Here is a 21,494-nt window from a genome sequence, read left to right on the forward strand (position 1 = left end):
AGAACCTCTAGAGTTCTGATCAAATAACTCTAAAAAAAGGGTTCTACAGTGAGGGAAAAAAGTATTTGATCCCTTGCTGATTTTGTATGTTTACCCACTGACAAAGACATGATCAGTCTAAATTTTTATGGTAGGTTTATTTGAACAGTGAGAGATAGAATAACAACAAAATAATCCAAAAAAACGCATGTAAAAAAAAATATATAAATTGATTTGCATATTAATGAGGGAAATAAGTATTTGACCCCTCTGCAAAACATGACTTAGTACTTGGTGGCAAAACCCTTTTTGGCAATCACAGAGGTCAGACGTTTCTTGTAGTTGGCCACCAGGTTTGCACACATCTCAGGAGGGATTCTGTCCCACTCCTCTTTGCAGATCTTCTCCAAGTCATTAAGGTTTCGAGGCTGACGTTTGACAACTCGAACCTTCAGCTCCCTCCACAGATTTTCTATGGGATTAAGGTCTGGAGACTGGCTAGGCCACTCCAGGACCTTAATGTGCTTCTACTTGTGCCACTCCTTTGTTGCCTTGGCCGTGTGTTTTGGGTCATTGTCATGCTGGAATACCCATCCACGACCCATTTTCAATGCCCTGGCTGAGGGAAGGAGGTTCTCACCCAAGATTTGACAGTACATGGCCCCGTCCATCGTCCCTTTGATGCAGTGAAGTTGTCCTGTCCTCTTAGCAGAAAAACACCCCCAAAGCATAATGTTTCCACCTCCATGTTTGACGGTGGGGATGGTGTTCTTGGGGTCATAGGCAGCATTCCTCCTCCTCCAAACAGGGCGAGCTGAGTTGATGCCAAAGAGCTTGATTTTGGTCTCATCTGACCACAACACTTTCACCCAGTTCTCCTCTGAATCATTCAGATGTTCATTGGTAAACTTCAGATGGGCCTGTATATGTGCTTTCATGAGCAGGGGGACCTTGCGGGCGCTGCAGGATTTCAGTCCTTCACAGCGTAGTGTGTTACCAATTGTTTTCTTGGTGACTATGGTCCCAGCTGCCTTGAGATCATTGACAAGATCCTCCCGTGTAGTTCTGGGCTGATTCCTCACCGTTCTCATGATCATTGCAACGCCACGAGGTGAGATCTTGCATGGAGCCCCAGGCCGAGGGAGATTGACAGTTATTTTGTGTTTCTTCCATTTGCGAATAATCGCACCAACTGTTGTCACCTTCTCACCAAGCTGCTTGGTGATGGTCTTGTAGCCCATTCCAACCTTGTGTAGGTCTACAATCTTGTCCCTGACATCCTTGGAGAGCTCTTTGGTCTTGGCCATGGTGGAGAGTTTGGAATCTGACTGATTGATTGCTTCTGTGGACAGGTGTCTTTTATGCAGGTAACAAGCTGAGATTAGGAGCACTACCTTTAAGAGTGTGGTCCTAATCTCAGCTCATTACCTGTATAAAAGACACCTGGGAGCCAGAAACCTTTCTGATTGAGACGGGGTCAAATATTTATTTCCCTCATTAAAATGCAAATCAATTTATAACATTTTTTACATGCGTTTTTCTGGATTTTTTTGTTGTTATTCTGTCTCTCACTGTTCAAATAAACCTACCATTAAAATTATAGACTGATCATTTCTTTGTCAGTGGGCAAACGTACAAAATCAGCAGGGGATCAAATACTTTTTTCCCTCACTCTATATAGACATTTCAAGGGTTACATATACAGTTGAAGTCAGAAGTTTACATACACCTTAGTCAAACACATTTAAACTCAGTTTTACACAATTCCTGACATTTAATACTAGTAAAAATTCCCTGTCTTAGGTCAATTAGGATCACCACTTTATTTTAAAAATGTGAAATGTCAGAATAATAGTAGAGAGAATGATTTATTTCAGCTTTTATTTCTTTCATCACATTCCCAGTGGGTCAGAAGTTTACATACACTCAATTAGTATTTGGTAGCATTGCCTTTAAATTGTTTAACTTGGGTCAAACATTTCGGTTAGCCTTCCACAAGCTTCCCACAATAAGTTGGGGGAATTTTGGCCTATTCCTCCTGATAGAGCAGGTGTAACTGAGTCAGGTTTGTAGTCCTCCTTGCTCACACATGCCTTTTCAGTTCTGCCCACAAATGTTCTATAGGAATGAGGTCAGGGCTTTGTGATGGCCACTCCAATACCTTGACTTTGTTGTCCTTAAGCCATTTTGCCACAACTTTGGAAGTATGCTTGGGGTCATTGTCCATTTGGAAGAACCATTTGCGACCAAGCTTTAACTTCCTGACTGATGTCTTGAGATGTTGCTTCAATATATCCACATCATTTTCCTTCCTCATGATGCCATCTATTTTGTGAAGTGCACCAGTCCCTCCTGCAGCAAAGCACCCCCACAGCATGATGCTGCCACCCCCGTGCTTCACGGTTGGGATGGTGTTCTTCTGCTTGCAAGCATCCCCCTTTCTCCTCCAAACATAACAATGGTCATTAAGGCCAAACAGTTCTATTTTTGTTTAATCAGACCAGAGGACATTTCTCCAAAAAGTACGATCTTTGTCCCCATGTGCAGTTGCACACCGTAGTCTGGATTTTTTATGGCGGTTTTGGAGCAGTGGCTTCTTCATTGCTGAGCGGTTTTTCAGGTTATGTTGATATAGGACTTGTTTTATTGTGGATATAGATACTTTTGTACCTGTTTCCTCCAGCATCTTCACAAGGTTCTTTGATGTTGTTCTGGGATTGATTTGCACTTTTCGCACCAAAGTACGTTAATCTCTAGGAGACAGAACGCGTCTCCTTCCTGAGCGGTATGACGGCTGCGTGGTCCCATGGTGTTTATATTTACGTACTATTGTTTGTACAGATGAACATTGTACCTTCAGGCGTTTGGAAATTGCTCCCAAGGATGAACCAGACTTGTGGAGGTCTACAATTTTTTTTCTGAGGTCTTGGCTGATTTATTTTGATTTTCCCATGATGTCAAGCAAAGAGACACTGAGTTTGAAGGTAAGCCTTGAAATACATCCACAGGTACACCTCCAATTGACTCAAATTAGCCTATCAGAAGCTTCTAAAGCCATGACATCATTTTCTGGAATTTCCCAAGCTGTTTAAAGGCACAGTCAACTTAGTGTATGTAAACTTCTGACCCACTGGAATTGTGATACAGTGAATTATAAGTGAAATAATCTGTCTGTAAACAATTGTTGGAAAAATTACTTTTGTCATGCACAAAGTAGATGTCCTAACCGACTTGCCAAAACTATAGTTTGTTAACAAGAAATGTGTGGAGTGGTTGAAAAACAAGTTTTAATGACACCAACCTAAGTGTATGTAAACTTCCGACTTCAACTGATGAAGCAAGCGATAGAACCCTTTTTGGTTCTATAAGGAACCTTTTTTTAGAAGAGTGTAGGCTATGACATGGATCCCCCTCACCTACTGAATGAACGCGCTATACAACGCAAAGTCTACCACACGATCTCCAGCCCAGACCACTCACTCCACCACTGCTTTGATCTCCCATCAGTTTGGAGAAATCAGAAAATTAAATGGCGTGCACTGCGTTTCAACCCAGGGGCAATCACTATTATGAACAACTCCCGATGTGGGCAGGGGTGGGATGGGAGTGTAGGAAAGGTATTTGTCTGACTGTTCATACTGTTTGTTTCCTGCTGTGTTGTCTATATGTTTTGTTTAGGCCTATGTGATGTGTGAGAAGTACTAAGAATTGCTTTTGTAGGACAAATGTGAATCGGAAATGTATTTTTCATCATATGACCATTATGATTCACATGCATTGATATAGTTTCATTCAATCAATTAATCTAAGTTTATTCCTGCTATTATTTTCACCTTCATGGCATGAGTGATAGCTCATAATCTGAAGAGAACTTCTACGATAAGATTGATTACATTCTTCCTCTCCTTGATACGTTTCACACCTCCCCAATCCAGACCCAAGCACATAATTGAGTTACACGGACCTCATTAACATAATGTGGGATGTGATGGTATGTGTCTTCTCTATTCGCTACAGAAAGTTGTGAAGGAGTAACTTTAGGAAACAAGAATCTCAACCTACAGAGGTCAAATGATTTGGCATAAATAGAAGGACGCACCAACAGCTTGATAAAAAGTGTAAAACACACAGTGAAAGCTTAATTAAAATATTAGTGGGAATATGTCCATGATAAAAAACAAGATAATGGTACAGTGACTAGCGAAAGTATTCACCCCCCTTGGCATTTTTCCTATTTTGTTGCCTTACAACCTGGAATTAAAATAGATTTTTGGGGGGTTTGTATTATTTGATTTACATAACATGCCTACTACATTGAAGATGCAAAATATTTTTTACCTTGAAACAAACAAGAAATAAGACAGAAAAACAGAAAACTTGAGCGTGCATAACTACTCACCCCCCCAAAGTCAATACTTTGTAGAACCACCTTTTGCAGAAATTACAGCTGCAAGTCTCTTGAGGTATGTCTCTATAAGCTTGGCACATCTAACCACTGGGATTTTTGCCCATTCGTCAAGGCAAAACTGCTCCAGCTCCTTCAAGTTGGATGGGTTCCGCTGATGTACAGCAATCTTTAAGTCATACCACAGATTCTCAATTGGATTGAGGTCTGGGCTTTGACTTGGCCATTCCAAGACATTTAAATGTTTCCCCTTAAACCACTCGAGTGTTGCTTTAGCAGTATGCTTAGGTTCATTGTCCTGCTGGAAGGTGACCCTCCGTCCCAGTCTCAAATCTCTGTAAGACTGAAACAGGTTTCCCTCAAGAATTTCCCTGTATTTAGCGCCATCCATCATTCCTTCAATTCTGATCAGTTTCCCAGTCCCTGCTGATGAAAAACATGCCCACAGCATGATGCTGCCACCACCATGCTTCACTATGGGGATGGTGTTCTCGGGGTGATGAGAGGTGTTGGGTTTGCGCCAGACATAGCGTTTTCCTTGATGGCCCAAAAAGCTCAATTTAAGTGTCATCTGACCAGAGTACCTTCTTCCGTATGTTTGGGGAGTCTCCTACATGCCTTTTTGCGAACACCAAAGAGTGTGCAAAGCTGTCATTAAGGCAAACAGTGGCTATTTGAAAAATCTCAAATCTCAAATATAGTTTGAACACTTTTTTGGTTACTACATGATTCCATATGTGCTATTTCGTAGTTTTGATGTCTTCACTATTATCCTCACTGTATTATATATATATATACAGTGGGGAGAACAAGTATTTGATACACTGCCGATTTTGCAGGTTTTCTTACTTACAAAGCATGTAGAGGTCTGTAATTTTTATCATAGGTACACTTCAACTGTGAGAGACGGAATCTAAAACAAAAATCCAGAAAATCACATTGTATGATTTTTAAGTAATTAATTAGCATTTTATTGCATGACAAAAGTATTTGATCACCTACCAACCAGTAAGAATTCCGGCACTCACAGACCTGTTAGTTTTTCTTTAAGAAGCCCTCCTGTTCTCCACTCATTACCTGTATTAACTGCACCTGTTTGAACTCGTTACCTGTATAAATGACACCTGTCCACAAACTCAATCAAACACACTCCAACCTCTCCACAATGGCCAAGACCAGAGAGCTGTGTAAGGACATCAGGGATAAAATTGTAGACCTGCACAAGGCTGGGATGGGCTAAAGGACAATAGGCAAGCAGCTTGGTGAGAAGGCAACAACTGTTGGCGCAATTATTAGAAAATGGAAGAAGTTCAAGATGACGGTCAATCAACCTCGGTCTGGGGCTCCATGCAAGATCTCACCTCGTGGGGCATCAATGATCATGAGGAAGGTGAGGGATCAGCCCAGAAAAAAAGTATTTAGTCAGCCATGTATCGTGAGATTTTGAGTGAAAACCTCCTTCCATCAGCAAGGGCATTGAAGATGAAACGTGGTTGGGTCTTTCAGCATGACAATGATCCCAAACACCCCACCCGGGCAACGAAGGAGTGGCTTCGTAAGAAGCATTTCAAGGTCCTGGAGTGGCCTAGCCAGTCTCCAGATCTCAACCCCATAGAAAATCTTTGGAGGGAGTTGAAAGTCCGTGTTGCCCAGCGACAGCCCCAAAACATCACTGCTCTAGAGGAGATCTGCATGGAGGAATGGGCCAAAATACCAGCAACAGTGTGTGAAAACCTTGTGAAGACATACAGAAAACGTTTGACCTGTGTCATTGCCAACAAAGGGTATATAACAAAGTATTGAGAAACTTTTGTTATTGACCAAATACTTATTTTCCACCATAATTTGCAAATAAATTCATTAAAAATCCTACAATGTGATTTTCTGGATTTTTTTTTCCTCATTTTGTCTGTCATAGTTGACGTGTACCTATGATGAAAATTACAGGCCTCTCTCATCTTTTTAAGTGGGAGAACTTGCACAATTGGTGGCTGACTAAATACTTTTTTTCCCCACTGTATTTATATATATATATACACATCCTTTAAAAAAATATATTTTCCTTTATTACATTCCAACCCCACCACCCCTCCCCTAATTGGAGTAAACTAGTGAACAACAATGCTTAGGCCTCTATCTCCAGCTTATGCATACTATATACATTTTATGGACACAGTCAATTTTACAATAATTATATTTTGTTTGTTTTTACTCCTGAACTTCCTCTACCCTCAACCTCTGAACACATTTTATTTTAATGAGAACCTACTGTATTAGCTTAGGATCCCACTTGGTGAAGGCAACATGATTTGAAAATGGATGAATGCAACAACCATGTCTCAGTCACTAACAAATACAGTCAAGGGTGGTAACTCTATAATTCACTCGAAAGGCACTCTGGGAAATATTCAAATAAGGCTTTATACTAATTTAAGTGTGGACCCGTATAGACACCGGACCAGCGTTCAATTTAACACTCTCAGTGTTGATTTAACACTGGATAATTTTCTGTGTAGGTACTGTATGTAAATTGCACTTGGCAACTCATTAATATGAATGCCATGACTCAAGCATCCTTTACTGTTAAGTCAAGTACATAGGCCTCAGTGGAGGCTGCTGAGGGGAGGACGGCTCCTAATAATGGCTGGAATTGAGTCAATGGAATTGCATCAAACACGTCAATAACGTGGTTTCTATGTTGTAGATACCACTCCATTAACTCCATTCCAGCCATTATTATGAGCCGTCCTCCCCTCAGGAGCCTCCACTGGCAGGCATATGGCTAATGTGCCAGCATGAAATAGTCCACCATTGGCATGCATTGACATGGGTACCTTTTCCCGTAGTACTTTTTTTAGCTAGTTGTCGAGAGAAATTGTCTCTCTCTCCGGGGGTGCTGTGACTTCTCATCCTCCCTATAATGGAGAGCAGGGAGCTCAGCCCTGCCTGGGCGTGTCACTGAGACACCACACTGTATTTTTCTCTTCCTCTGATATATGGCTCGCCTTAGCAGAGCAGAGAGCAGCTCTCCTCTCTCAGTCCCTACTGATATGCCATGTGTGTGGCTCTATATTTCCCCCACCTGGCAGAGAGCCATAACTGCACATCCATATTTTCTCCACCTTCTCCCTCTTCCTCTTCCCCGCTTGGCAGTCTCTCTCTTTCATATCCCTGCAGTTAGAGCATTGATATTCAGAGTGGGTTCCCTGTCAGTGGGAAATAGTTATGTTCATGCATTTCTATGTAAACGTTATGAGAATAGAAGGGTGTGCACAAACAATAAACAAAGGATCTGGTATCAGATATCCATTAGCTATTCTGGTGCGTTTCTGAATATATACATAATGGATTGCCTTGTGAAATGCTATTTGAGTGTGTGTTATAGACAGATGGGGTGTCAGATATCAATGCATTGAGGTGGTGGGGTGCGGTGGAATGAAGTGCAGTGTCAAGGGAGCAGCGCTCTCTCTGCAGCCTCCACAGATTTCCCTGTTATCTTGGGGCAACCTGCTCCAAATTCACATCAAGCTATTCTGCCTAAACTGTAGTAAAGTGTGCATGTTTTGAATGGACTAGGTGTCTTTCCTTGAAAAAATCTGCCTTATGTAAATGGATTTTTCTGATAAAGATGTAAGCATTTAATTTTATAAATATTTTACATTTACAGCTATCGGCGGAGAGGTTCTTTCTATCCATCGCAATGATGACAGTGTTGTTGTTGTTGTTTTCACTGTTGTTGTTGTTGTTGTTGTTTTCATTGTTGTTGTTGTTGTTGTTGTTGTATGCTAACAGCCTTTCCCCTCCCCTTGTCTTCCAGGAGCCTAGCCATGGAGAGCCTGCTCCTGTGCCTGGCCCTCCTCGCTACGCCCGTCACAACTATGCTTTGCCCCAAGCGCTGCACCTGCCAGAACCTCATGCCCTCCTACACTGTCCTCTGCGCCAAGACAGGCCTGCTCTTCGTGCCGCCGAACATTGACCGGCAGACGGCCGAGCTGCGCCTCATGGACAACTTCATCACCACCCTTCGTCACCGTGACTTCGCCAACATGAGCAGCCTCATCCACCTGACGCTGTCACGCAACACCATCAGCCAGATCAAGCCGTACGCCTTTGCCGACCTGCAGGACCTGCACGCCCTGCACCTGGACGCCAACCGGCTCACCATGCTGGATGACACCCACTTCCAGGGCCTGGTCAACCTCAGGCACATGATCCTGGCCAACAACCAGCTGCACAGCATCTCTGAGGGGGCCTTCCAGGACTTCCTGGAGACCCTGGAAGACCTGGACCTGTCCTACAACAACCTGGTGAACATCCCCTGGGAGACCATCGGCCTGCTGGCCAGTGTCAACACCCTCAGTCTGGACCACAACCTCATAGAGATGGTCCCCGAGGGCATCTTCTCCAACCTGCACAAGCTGGCGCGTCTAGACATGACCTCCAACAAGCTGAAGAAGATCCCTCCAGATCCCCTGTTCCTGAGGATCCCAGTGTACGCTAAGCTGAAGGGTTCTCCACTCACGTCCCTGGTGCTGAGCTTTGGTGGGAACCCGCTGCACTGTAACTGTGAGCTAGTGTGGCTGAGGAGGCTGACCAGAGAAGACGACCTGGAGACCTGCGCCTCTCCCCGTGAGCTCGCCGGCAAGTATTTCTGGACCATCCGCGAGGAGGAGTTTGTGTGCGAGCCGCCCATGATCACGCGGCACACCTCCAAGATGTTTGTGATGGAGGGTCAGGAGGTGAGCCTACGCTGTAAGTCGGTGGGCGACCCGGAACCTTCCACGCATTGGGTCAGCCCAGAGGGGAAGCTGATCGGGAACACATCCCGCACCATCTGCTACGAGAACGGCTCTTTGGACATCCTCACCACCACTGTGAAGGACTCTGGAAAGTTCACCTGCATCGCCTCCAACGCCGCCGGCGAGGCCACGGCACCCGTGGAGCTGGTGGTTAACCCCTCGCCACACTTTGACCCCAAGCTGGAGCCCGAGCCTGGCCCCTCGGACATCCCCACCTCCATCAAGTCCAATGCCAGCGGGGGCCACGCCCGCACCGACCATCAGCGGGTCAGTGTGTCGGAACTGAGCTCGACTTCAGCTAACATCCGATGGCCCCCTCAGGACCACATCCCGGGGGTCCGTATGTACCAGATCCAGTACAACAGCTCCTCCGACGACATCCTCATATACAGGTGAGTTGGTCACCGCATGCTTTTACATAAGATCAGATAAGATGACATGCATCTCTATGGGGGGTGGTAAATGTTATATAAAACTATCCCAATAAAGCTGACTGGTATCTCTGTGTGGAAGGTGGTCTTCACGTTTGCCATTGCGTACTGTGTGTCTCTTGCTGTTCTTCGACAGTTCGTGAGCCTCCAAATTGATCCTCATTAACAGCCTGGTTCAGAGAGCACTCAATCACATTGATAATGAATTTAGTGCCTGATGACAACATGAGTGGACTGTAACTCATCGCTAAAGAAGTCACAGAGCTAACTGCAGAAACACCAGAGCATGATGCCCACAGGGAAAAAGACTGAAGTTCTGACATAATGGGTTGGAATGACTCAATATGCGTACATCTATTGGCACACCAACCTATATAGTCTTACTGTGCAATAGCCATTAGCTGTAATGAGTCTTGCAGTGACATAGAGTGAGGAAGAGCCTATGAGAAGATAACTTGTTGCCATCAATCATCTCCATGGGACTGAGAGGGAGATCCAGTTACATATTGACCTTTCTGATATCAGATTCAGATGTTATATTAGGTGGGTTGACTCCCAAGTATCACAGGCCAAGCATTCAATTATATAATGGACTGAATGTTGCAATGCCTCATGGAAGTGTCATGGAAGCGTTTTGAAAAGTGTAGAGTTTGGCATTTCGAATGCAGTTTTGTTCCTATCAGAAATATGAATATACTGTGCAAAACTTTTAGGTGATTGTGACTATTTGTAAGCTGTGGACAATAGAGGTATTACCTTCAGTGAGAGAAAATATTATTTTCAAAAGCACCCAAAGGAATCCCAGTGCAGCGTTGCGGTGATGTAAACACATTACCCCACTGAAGTGCAATCCGTTCCAGAAGGCAGTGTTTGATAACTGATTTTGAATTAGGCACAGTTGAGTTGAACTCTTCACCCCAACTTTAGGAATGAAAATAATCTGTTCTTATGGGAACAGTGGCTTCTGAGCCTCCTCCATTTCAGAGATTTCAGAGAATGACTGTTGCAGAGCGCATAAAACACCTGAAACATCCCGATTTACACAGAGAAGAAAGGTGGGTCACTCCCACAGTAACTACAGCCTTCTGTTTGTCTCTGCTAAGAATCAAGTGGAACATTAACAGAAAAAAACTGAATTCTCTCCTCAAAGTGAAAAGCACAGAAATCACCGGCCATTAAATTCGGCTGCAAACCCCTTTCTTCTCCTAGGGCAATATTCTCTTGAGCTTTCAAAGATTTCTTTCAACTCGCTATTCAGCGGCTCATTATTTTTTATAGGAGGTGCAGGGGAAAACATCACCGTGAGTGTTTGAGGCTTGACTGCAGCACCAGCCCATGTTATTACAGAGACATAGAAGTGAGAGTACTGTCCAGCATTGGAAGTCATTTTCCTGCCCCACAACAAAAATAGCCAGCGAGCTCAGTTCCATCCACCTCTCTGTTGAAGCTCTTCCCGGCACTCACACAGTAGATTATTTGACAAGCCTATAACGGACGGACGGAGAGATTCGTTAAAAGACGGAAATTAATCTATTGATTAGTTTTTTTATATTCCACCACAGCCCTCTTCGACATTGCACTGGGGAGAGATTCTCAGTTGAAGGAGCCCTGTTAGTACCAAATTAACTTCCGGCCTTTCCCTGAGGATGGAATAAGAAATAAAAGACACGTAGGAGAAGCAATGTGCTGTTAATTATGCAAAAAGCACATGGAGGCCTTTGGTTTATGGCGCTGCAAAGTAATCGGAATGCGTTTTTTAATCAATTAGGCACACATGAGTCCTGCTCTGTGTGGACTGATGGTTATATTGAATTTGGGAGGTGGCTATGGATGGATGGAGGGAGGGGGGAGGGGGGAATGAAAGGATGCGGGGGCTGAGGACAGCTAATATACTCTCAGACACATTAACATTGTGCTGAAAACAGGAGAGGATTGGGTCGGTATCAGCTTTCCTCGCGGCCTCTCTCTTATTTCTTACCTCAAGTCGACTGGACTCCCTATTTCTCTTCCTTTGTTCCCTCTCTCTGTCCATCTTTTTACTCCAGGTATCACTACCTAACTGCCTCTATGTCTGTACGGTCTCTTCTGAGACAGTCTTATATGAGAAGATGAGAAGAGGACTATTCTACATCATAGACATTATAGAAAGCATGTGGTAGAGAGGTTTCAGCACACACTGACATCCATGATCACACACACACGCACAAGAGTACACACACGCACACAGTTCTCCATATCCCCCTAACCCCTCCCCGCCCCCTTCCTGTAACATCCATATTCCCATCTCTAATGTGACAGACTGGTGACAGGAGCTGTGGCAAGGTCAGGTCCTGCTCCTCATTCACCATCCCCACCACCTCCTCCCCATGACATGCAGAGGACCCAGCCTTCCCCTGCATGTCCATCAAAGCCCCACCAGAGGATGTGGATGAGGACACATCTGACGATACAGTATATTGGGGCCTATTATATTTTGACCTGGGCGACCTCCCTTTTTATACCTAGACTGTATGCTAGGCTCAGGGCTAATGAAATGGCCAGACCCGTCTGTGGGCGGCTAGTGAGCTTCACTCATCCAGAACATCCACTAATGATGAGCGTATATATGCACTGGGGCATACAGAACAGGTTCAACATCAAAACTATTCCCCCTAATTAGTGAGATTTCACCTTTCTTAGTATTTTGTATCTCTCTTCTCCTTTTTTTCCTTTCAAGGAAATGTTCACGGAATTGAAATTCACATCAAATCGTATTTTATTCTTCACATGCTTCAGAAACAACAGGCAGAGACTAACATTGGAATGCTTTCTTACAGGCCCTTCCCAACAGTGCAGAGAGAGACGAAATAGAGAAATAATAGAAAAGTAAAACACGTAATAATAAAAGTAATATCTCTTCGTGAAACCTTTACTTCATAGTAAAGCACCAGACCATAATATGACCCTGACTTTATGGGTGGAAGATATTCTGCATGTTCCATAAATGTATTATAATGTGTTAAGGAGAATACAGTGGGATGAACAGGATGGTAAGAGTAAGTCAGTTTAATAGAAACAGCAGGTGTAACCTGTGGATAAGGCAGGGTAGAGGAGGGTACGCTGAGACAGTATGAATCCCGCCGTGCGAGCGTATAGGTTGACCCCGCTGGCGCCTGCGTTTAGAGGAGAAATGTTTAATTCACACACTGTCACCCATGTTGCTACCCCTTGGGCACGCCGCACTTTGGAATTCCGCTCCACGTCTCCTCACCTCGGAGCCCCCGGGCCCCTATGTCCCTGTTGATAAATGGAGCAGTTTGGCACGCTAGCCACCGGGGTAACAGCAGACACACACACCTTAGCCCCTGTGTGGTCTAGTGTTTGTAAGACAGAAAGTAAACCTGCCAAAGGAGAGAGAGTGTATAAGAGTGTATGTGTGTAGTTGGGGTAGTCAAGGTTAAATGTAATCTCCAGGTACAGAAAGTATAGGTTGTTGAGTTCAGTGCCTTCATGGGATTACTGCTAGAATGTTCACTCTGTCAATAATCTCTCTCTCTCTCTCTCTCTCTCTCTCTCTCTCTCTCTCTCTCTCTCTCTCTCTCTCTCTCTCTCTCTCTCTCTCTCTCTCTCTCTCTCTCTCTCTCTCTCTCTCTCTCTCTCTCTCTCTCTCTCTCTCTCTCTCTCTCTCTCTCTCTCTCTCTCTCTCTCTCTAGGATGATCCCTGCATCTCATAAGTTCTTCCTACTCAGTGACCTGGCCTCTCAGCGGGACTATGACCTGTGCGTGCTGGCTGTGTACGACGACGGCGTCACGGCCCTGACCGGCACCCGCCTGGTGGGCTGCGTGGCTTTCACTACCGAGCGCGAGTACCGCCAGTGCCGCTCCCTCCACGACCAGTTCCTGGGCGGCACCATGATCATCGTGATCGGCGGTATCATCGTGGCGTCCGTGCTCGTCTTCATCTTCATCCTCCTCATGAAGTACAAGCTGCACAGCAACCACTACAAGCAGAAAGCGGCACATGTCAGCAACGTGTGCTCTCAGACCAACGGGGGCCAGGCGACAGGCGGGGGAGGCGCTCCCATCCCCCCCTCCTCCTCCTCGTCCTCAGGCTCGGCCAATAGGCCCATGCCTCCTGGCCCAGTGGACAGGGTAGGGCATGAGGGATCCCATCAGGCCTCGGAAGGGGGCTTCGGAGGGCCCTTGAAAGGGACCACCATAGTGGACTTGAACCCAGACTACGGGAAGTCAGTGAAGGACGAGGATGATATATCACAATAACACAGGATCTTGGACTGCCCCAATCCCGCCCCCTTTTTATTTCCTGGTGCTGGGGTTCCTCTCTCTTACCAAGGATTATCTGGTCTCCAAGGTGGTTGATTCCTATCAGACAAGGCAAGTGGTCAGGGATCACATGTATTCATTTACATTTCTGCAGACTGCTTCTGTAAGTGCTTACAGGTGTGTGTCTGTGTGCATGTTTACATGCTGTGTTTATTCCTTTAAGTCTAGGTGAATATGCATGCAGTGTTTATTTTGAGGGGCAGTATTTATGCTGTATAAGCTTTTCCTCTTTAAATGAAGCATGGTACACAGTCCAGTGAGCCAGTCCTATTGAGCTGCAGCTGTTACTACAGACAGGCAGGCTTTGCTGGTGCCCCACGCCAGGCCCCCAGGACTGATGGGAATAGGCAATCATCATAAAATCACACAGCACATAAACACTAAAGGAGGGCACACCCTGTGCTCACTCACTCCACGCCTCCCCCTCTCTCTCCTTCCTTCCCTCCCTCCCTCGCTGCCCGATGGGACTCCCCCCACTCTCTGTTTCCATGAAACTAATCATAGCTGCCTCTGCTGGCCCTGAGGTATTTGTTGTAAGTTTAATATTCGCAGTATAGCACAATCTTCTCTATATCTGCGCTCTCCAAATACAAATGAACTGAGCTGGGCCCGGAGCTGCTCTGTGGCGTTTTAAACACCATCATCGGTGTCTCTGCCGCCCACCAACAACATTACGTCGTCCCGCGTATTAGCACACTCAATGCACTAACGAGGGTTTGAAGTAATCTTTGGGGTTTCCTAAGGCATTTGTGTTATTCCGATTACCTTTTGGAGGGAAAACTACAGGCTATGTCAGTAGCAGCTGGAAGTTACTTTTAAACAAGGGTCAGAATCTTGTTGGGTTAGAAAAGGCAAATGGCAGCCACATACATAATAGCGACCCCTATGGGTATGATCAGGTAGGCCCTTTAATAATGTTAACCTAAGCCAGTGGTTCCCAAACTAGGGGTCGCGACCCCATGTGGGGTTGCCTGATATGAAAATGTGGTCGCGGGAGAATTTCTAAAATACTGAAGAGAAAATTATTTATATACCAAAAAATATATATATATTATAATATCGTCTTTGTATCTCTAAATCATTGTGGTTAACCTTAAAAATCTTTTCCCCTTAGATCTTGGGAAAAGGACGCACTTGACTGTTGCACTTCAATCAATTCCATGATGAATGGCTAGGCCCGCTACGCTATGAAACCACACAGTATTGCAGAGACTTTGATATTACCGGCTGCAATTTATATGGTGAAAACAATGTGTGGGGAGGCAGAGGCACAGAAACTCACATCAATACCTTTGTCAGATAACACTGTTAAATTAAGAATTGATGCTATTGCTAGCAATCAAGAGGAAACTCTGACTGAACGACTCAAAAACTCCCCAGCTTATGCTCTCCAAATGAGTAGGTGTGCACTCAGTGCATTCGGAAAGTCTTCAGACCCCTTGACTTTTTCCACATTTTGTTACATTATAGCCTTATTCTAAAATGGATTAAATATATTTTTATCCTCATCAATCTTCACACAATACCCCATAATGACGAAGCGAAAACAGGTTTTTAGAATTGTTTTGCAAATGTATTAAAAATAAAAAACAGAAATACCTTATTTACATAAGTATTCAGACTCTTTGCTATGAGACTCGAAATTGAGCTCAGGTGCATCCTGTTTCCATTGATCATCCTTGAGATGTTTCTACAACTTCATTGGAGTCCACCTGCGGTAAATTCAATTGATTGGACATGATTTGGAAAGGCAAACACCTGTCTATATAAGGTCCCACAGTTGACAGTGTGTGTCAGAGCAAAAACCAAGCCATGAGGTTGAAGGAATTGTCCGAAAACCCCAGAGACAGGATTGTGTCGAGGCACAGATCTGGGGAAGGGTACCAAAAAATGTCTGCAGCATTGAAGGTCCCCAAGAACACAGTGGCCTCCATCATTCTTAAATGGAAGAAGTTTGGAACCACCAAGACTCTTCCTAGAACTGGCCGCATGGCCAAACTGAGCAATCGGGGAAGAAGGGCCTTGGTCAGGGAGGTGACCAAGAACCCAATGGTCGAGCTCCAGAGTTCCTCTGTGGAGATGGGAGAACCTTCCAGAAGGACAACCATCTCTGCAGCACTCCACCAATCAGGCCTTTATGGTAGAATGGCCAGACGGAAGCCACTCCTCAGTAAAAGGCACATGACAGCCCGCTTGGAGTTTGCCAAAAGGCACCTAAAGGACTCTGACCATGAGAAACAAGATTCTCTGGTCTGATGAACCTGGTCTAAAAACCTGTTTTTGCTTTGTCATTATGGGGTATTGTATTTAGATTGATGAGGGGGAAAAAATACAATTTAATCAATTTTAGAATAATGCTGTAACGTAACAAAATGTGTAAAAAGTCTAGGGGTCTGAATAATTTTCAGAATGCACTGTACATGTCGGGGGATGCTATTCACAAGGACATATTGTTCTGTCTCACGATTCCCGAGCATTAAACGGCATAGGGGATGTTCAGTGTGCTATATTGACGAAAAACTGATTCCATATGGGATCAAATGGTGGGCTTTTGCACAGATGGGGCTCAATCTATCCAGGGACGGCAGGCAGGCCTCTGCACTCTAGTTATGAATGTGTCTCCCTCTGCCATATGGTATGACACACCGAGAGCAACTGGGGGAAAAATAGCAGAGCACAGAACTCGGAGATATACTGCAACAGGTAACTTAGATTGTAAACTACATCAAACCACATCCACTGTGCGCACACCTGTTCGCAAAGCTATGTGGAGATATGGGATCAGAGCATGACAATGTTCTATTTCAAACGGAGGCTTGGTGGTTATCGAGGGGGAGTGTTAGAAAGATATTTCGCATTGAGAGAGGAACTGTTGTCATTCATAATGGATGTGAAAAAAATAGACTTGGTTTACTTTCTGTGTAATGAAAAGAAAATAACAGGAAACAGCATCAGTAAGTGTCCCTCACTGCTCATCTCCAACACTTGGAAGAGCACTTTGGGACGGACCTACTTCCCAATCCATTTGACTGTGATCCTGGCTCAGTTGACAGTCAAACAGCTGATCGAGCTGTCATGTGACCGAATGCTGCAGGCAACGCATTCACGGGTAACTACAGAGGAGTTTTGGTTCCTGACTCAAAAGGAATACCCTGCCGTCTCCCTCTGAGCATTAATGCCACGTTCAAAACAACTGCGAACTTGGAAATATGACTTCTGACTTCAGTGCGTTCAAGACAACTGGGAACTCGGAAAGAAACGAGCTCCGACTGGGAAAAATCATTTTGAACAGTTATCCAACTCGGAATTCTAACTTGGGAACTTCTTTCTAGAGCTCTGACTTTCCGACCTAAAGATCACTGACATCATGATTTGACCTCGTATTTTCCTGAGTTCCCAGTTGTCTTGAAAGCACCATAAAACTCATGGTAGGCTACTCTTCGCCAGCTCATATCTGTGTGAAGCTGGATTCAGTGCTCTCGTCTTCATTAAAACCAAATATCGATCCAGGTTGGATGTGACAGAAGAGATGAGGTGCGCACTGTCGACCACGCCCCCTGACTTTGAGAAGCTCCGACGCGACATGCATCAAGCACTCTCATTAGTGGTGGTGAGATAAGAGACACTATGTCACACTAAATTGCAATTAACTGCCCCACATTAATAGTATGTGATGGTGAGTTGAGAAGACAATCAGAAATACTGTTAGAATGTTTTTCAATTGACTGCCGTAGCCCCAAATAAAAAAGTAAACATTGGCTGTTAATTACATCATTATTTTCACGTGTGGGGTCGTGAGAATTTTCAGATATCAAAATGGGGTCGTGGGCTAAAAAGTTTGGGAACCCCTGACCTAAGCTAAGAGGCGATCAACATTACGATCACTGTCTTCATTATGATCACTGCTGCAGCAGTGAAGCAATCCATGTCCCGTGTAGCTCAGTTGGTAGAGTATGGCGCTTGCCACGCCAGGGTTGTGGGTTCGATTCCCACGGGGGGCCAGTATGAAAAAAAAATAAAAATGTATGCACTCACTAACTGTAAGTTGCTCTGTATAAGAGCGTCTGCTAAATGACTAAAATGTAATGCAGCTCTCATTTGGGATCAATTGTTTTTGTTGTTGAGCACTGTATGAGTCCTGGTTGCATTACATATCCATTTAGGAGGAAGAGCTATTTTTGTCTCAGACAACCGAGTGATTAGACTTTGGTTACATCCGGTTTACAATCCTATCGATAATAGTCTTACTTCTTCAAGAAGACAGTTAAGTTGGCTCAATTAATGGCCGTCTGTCCCGGTACCCTGTGTGTTTATAGCTGTGGGCAGCAGCAGGCAGTGTTCTCCCTCTGTGACAGGCCTTGATGAGGTAGATGAGGTAGCATCCTTCCTCAGCCTCAGTGCTCAGCGTTTAGCTGTGAAATACCTGCAGTGTCTGTGCATCCATAATTCATCTAGGAGCGTCAGACAGCCAGCGAGGACATGACAGATCACTCCCAGGAGGCCCTGTGTTTCTCACAGCGACGCAATGAGGCTGACGGAGTTACTGGCAACAGGAGGGAGGGAGAGCGGTGGAGGGGAGAGAGAGAGAGAGAGAGACGGGGGAGAGAGATACAGAGGTAGGGGAAGGGGAAAAAGGAGAGAAAGAAAGAGAGAGATCAAGAAAGAGAGAGAGAGACTGGAGAGCAGAGAGAAGTTTGAGGCAACAGAGTCAAGGACAAAGACAAAGGTAGAGAGATTGATGAGAGAAGTCGTGGTGTACAGAGGGAGAAAGAAATGGAGAGGTTGAAAGATAGAGAGTGAGAGAAAGAGGTAGGGATAGAGAAGAGAGTGAAAGGGGATACAGAGACAGTGAGAGTGAGAGAGAAAATAAAGCAGCACAGGAGAGAAACAGGTAAGGAGTTGCAGATTTAGAGCTTGCTCTAATAAAGGAGTGAAGAGAGAGAGAAAAGGGGGGATCTGAGAGGAGAGGGGATGAGGTGTCAGGATGAGACGTGATCAGCAGATACTCACCATTGGTGGGGTGCTGCTAAAAGTAGGACACAACCTCCCCCCTTTCTACCTCCACCCCTGTCTCTGTCTGTGCTACCAGGAGAGGAGCAGATCCTTTTCCCCCTAGACTGAGGCACAAGCAGCCATGCTATGAATGGAAGTATGTGTGCATTACATAATTGGGACGTCTCCATACTGTAGCATATCAACCCTCTGAAAAGAATTATCTTGTTGGATTTATTAGCATTAGCATTGCTTTGTATGGAAGAAAACACCTTTCTAAATCAGTCAGTGAACCAGCTTCTTAGAGAAGCTTTGTGGTGGTCTTGGTGTGCTTTCATCATCTCATTTTGAACAAGACCTATGTGTAAGACACTGTCAAAAACTGGTAGGTGTGTGGCCTGGGGTCTAGCGGTTACTGCCATTGCCTTCTGATCACACAGATATCCCAGGTCTGGTGTGGGTTCGAATCTGGCCCATACCCTTCTAGCACACCATCTTACCCTCCTTACTTTCCTGTGTCTCTTCACTGTCTAAAAGGAACTGGTAGGTGCAGCCACCTAGCCAGATGTGGTATTCATATCTACAGAATTGTACCCCCCTGGGTCAGGTAAGACATATGGAAACTTTCCAGGTATTCTTAGCTCAGGTGAGAGGTTCGTGTACTGATTCCTGTGTCCTGTCTCTTCCAGATCTGCACATCACCCATGCTCGTCCTCTGAGGTGGAGGGAGGGAGAATGGAGAGGTGAGTTTGGGGACAGAGAGCTATACATTTGAATTCTATATTAAAGTTCTACATAGAGATGGGGAAATGATGACGTTACGCAAGTCTGCTTTAAAGGGCAAATTAGAAGTGAAGCGGGGACAAGTAGACCACAAATAGTGTTCTTTCACTGAACTTTCCTGAAATGTCATAATCATTCTGATTAATGTAATTGTATTTCTATTGCATTAGATTGTCTAGTAGACAGCAGGTTGTGTCACTACTTACTGATGTTTACTCTAACTTTCTCCTGCAGGTAAAGTCCCCCTGGTTCAAGGAAGTTGGAAACACACAAAATAATAAATATGAAGCCAAGAACAGCATTCGGAGTAGAGATGGGTGGATGCCATGGAATCGCTGTGCTCTGTCACTTATGCAATTCTATCCGGAACTTGGATGTAATCCAGCCCTGTGGAGTGGAGGGAAATGTATTCCAAAACCTGGGGCTTCTTTCAATGCGTGAGGAATGAATTGACCTTAACCCAGACGCCTCAAATTCCTTTCGGAATTCTTTTTGAGATTCTCAATGAAATGGCCTTTTACAGAGGAACACCCTTGGATGGTTTTGATGACGTGTTGTGGGTTTCGTAATAAAGCTCCACTCTCCCTAAATGATTGGTCATATGCCAAAGGAATACAATAAGATGAGAAGGCGATACAGTATTTGTGTTCCTCCCCGAGGGCATTGGAAGTGTTAGCACACATCGATGTCATGTCGATTCACCAATGTCAAACTGTTGGTCATCTCTAGGGCACTTTATTATCTTTATTATCCTCTCTTTCTCTCTTTCTCACTCCCCCTCACTCTCTCGCTCTCTCTCTCTCCGTCTATATGGACAACTGAATAGTATACTCAACAATTATGAGATCAAATACATCCTTTTTGGATGATGGTGAAAAAAAATTAAAGATTGTCCATGGATATCCCAATTTGGAATAAAAACATGGGCTCTCAAGATGAGGTCAAAAGAATCACCTGGAATCAGTTTGGTTTGATTACATGAACTTACAGCACAAGTATTGCATTTTGGTTTGATGGTGAAATGGTTAGTTTCATTCTGACACAAACTTTACAAAGAAGAAACTATTGAATACCACTTGCCAATTGGAAAGATGGACACATGGATCAAATACTATTTTTTCCTTACTGTTGACTGTGTATGTATTTGTATGTAAGATTCACCTTCAATCTTCTCTGATTTGATACCCATATTTCCTTTGAATTATGAAACAAGAATAAGAAAAAATATGGAATTTTATGCTTTCATAGGTACAATATGTGGATTTATAAAGAAATAAAAGTATTTTTCTTGAAGATGTGCAGCAACATTATTCATGCAATTTCTGAAACAAATCATATTCATAGATTCATAATTGCATTGTTAAGTGTCAAACTTATTTTACTTGAAGAAAATGCATTAGAAGCAGTGTTTTCATCAGCTTTGTTGGTCAATTTTCAACCAATCTGACTTTATGACAATGTAATACAGTTACAGAAGTATGGTTTTGCCACTAAGGGTCGCCAGAGGCTTTCTTAGTGACTTTAACCAGTCCCCCTTAGCTCAGTTCAACTCAGACATAGATTAGTCTGGGAAAGACATTAGACAAGCAGGCTTCACTTTATTGGTTGAGTTCATTGTTGGTTGTACAGGGGTATTTATCAGCAGTTAAGGCAAGATATATGCAGTAACACCACTTGACCCCTTTGCCATGAAGTTGTCCTTACTTACAATGTCCCTGTTAATTAAATACATGCTGTGGTATGCTCCTACAGTGCATTCGGAAAGTATTCAGACCCCTTGAC

The 21,494-nt window shown here is 44.3% G+C and overlaps 1 protein-coding gene across 1 annotated transcript in view; it reads left to right on the plus strand.

The window, feature by feature from the left end:
• The window catches only part of LOC121567406 (leucine-rich repeat and fibronectin type III domain-containing protein 1-like protein), a 155,775-nt gene extending 134,770 nt beyond the window's left edge, over positions 1-21,005 (plus strand). The window contains exons 3-6 of the mRNA XM_041877430.2: positions 8,202-9,575; positions 13,307-13,965; positions 19,619-19,672; positions 19,947-21,005. Coding sequence (XP_041733364.1) covers positions 8,202-9,575; positions 13,307-13,874 — 1,942 coding nt within the window. The 3' untranslated portion in view covers positions 13,875-13,965; positions 19,619-19,672; positions 19,947-21,005. The remainder of the gene's footprint in view (positions 1-8,201; positions 9,576-13,306; positions 13,966-19,618; positions 19,673-19,946) is intronic.
• The last annotated feature ends 489 nt before the right edge of the window (positions 21,006-21,494 follow it).

This window comes from Coregonus clupeaformis, chromosome 6 (assembly GCF_020615455.1).
Source record: "Coregonus clupeaformis isolate EN_2021a chromosome 6, ASM2061545v1, whole genome shotgun sequence".
Taxonomy (NCBI): domain Eukaryota; kingdom Metazoa; phylum Chordata; class Actinopteri; order Salmoniformes; family Salmonidae; genus Coregonus; species Coregonus clupeaformis.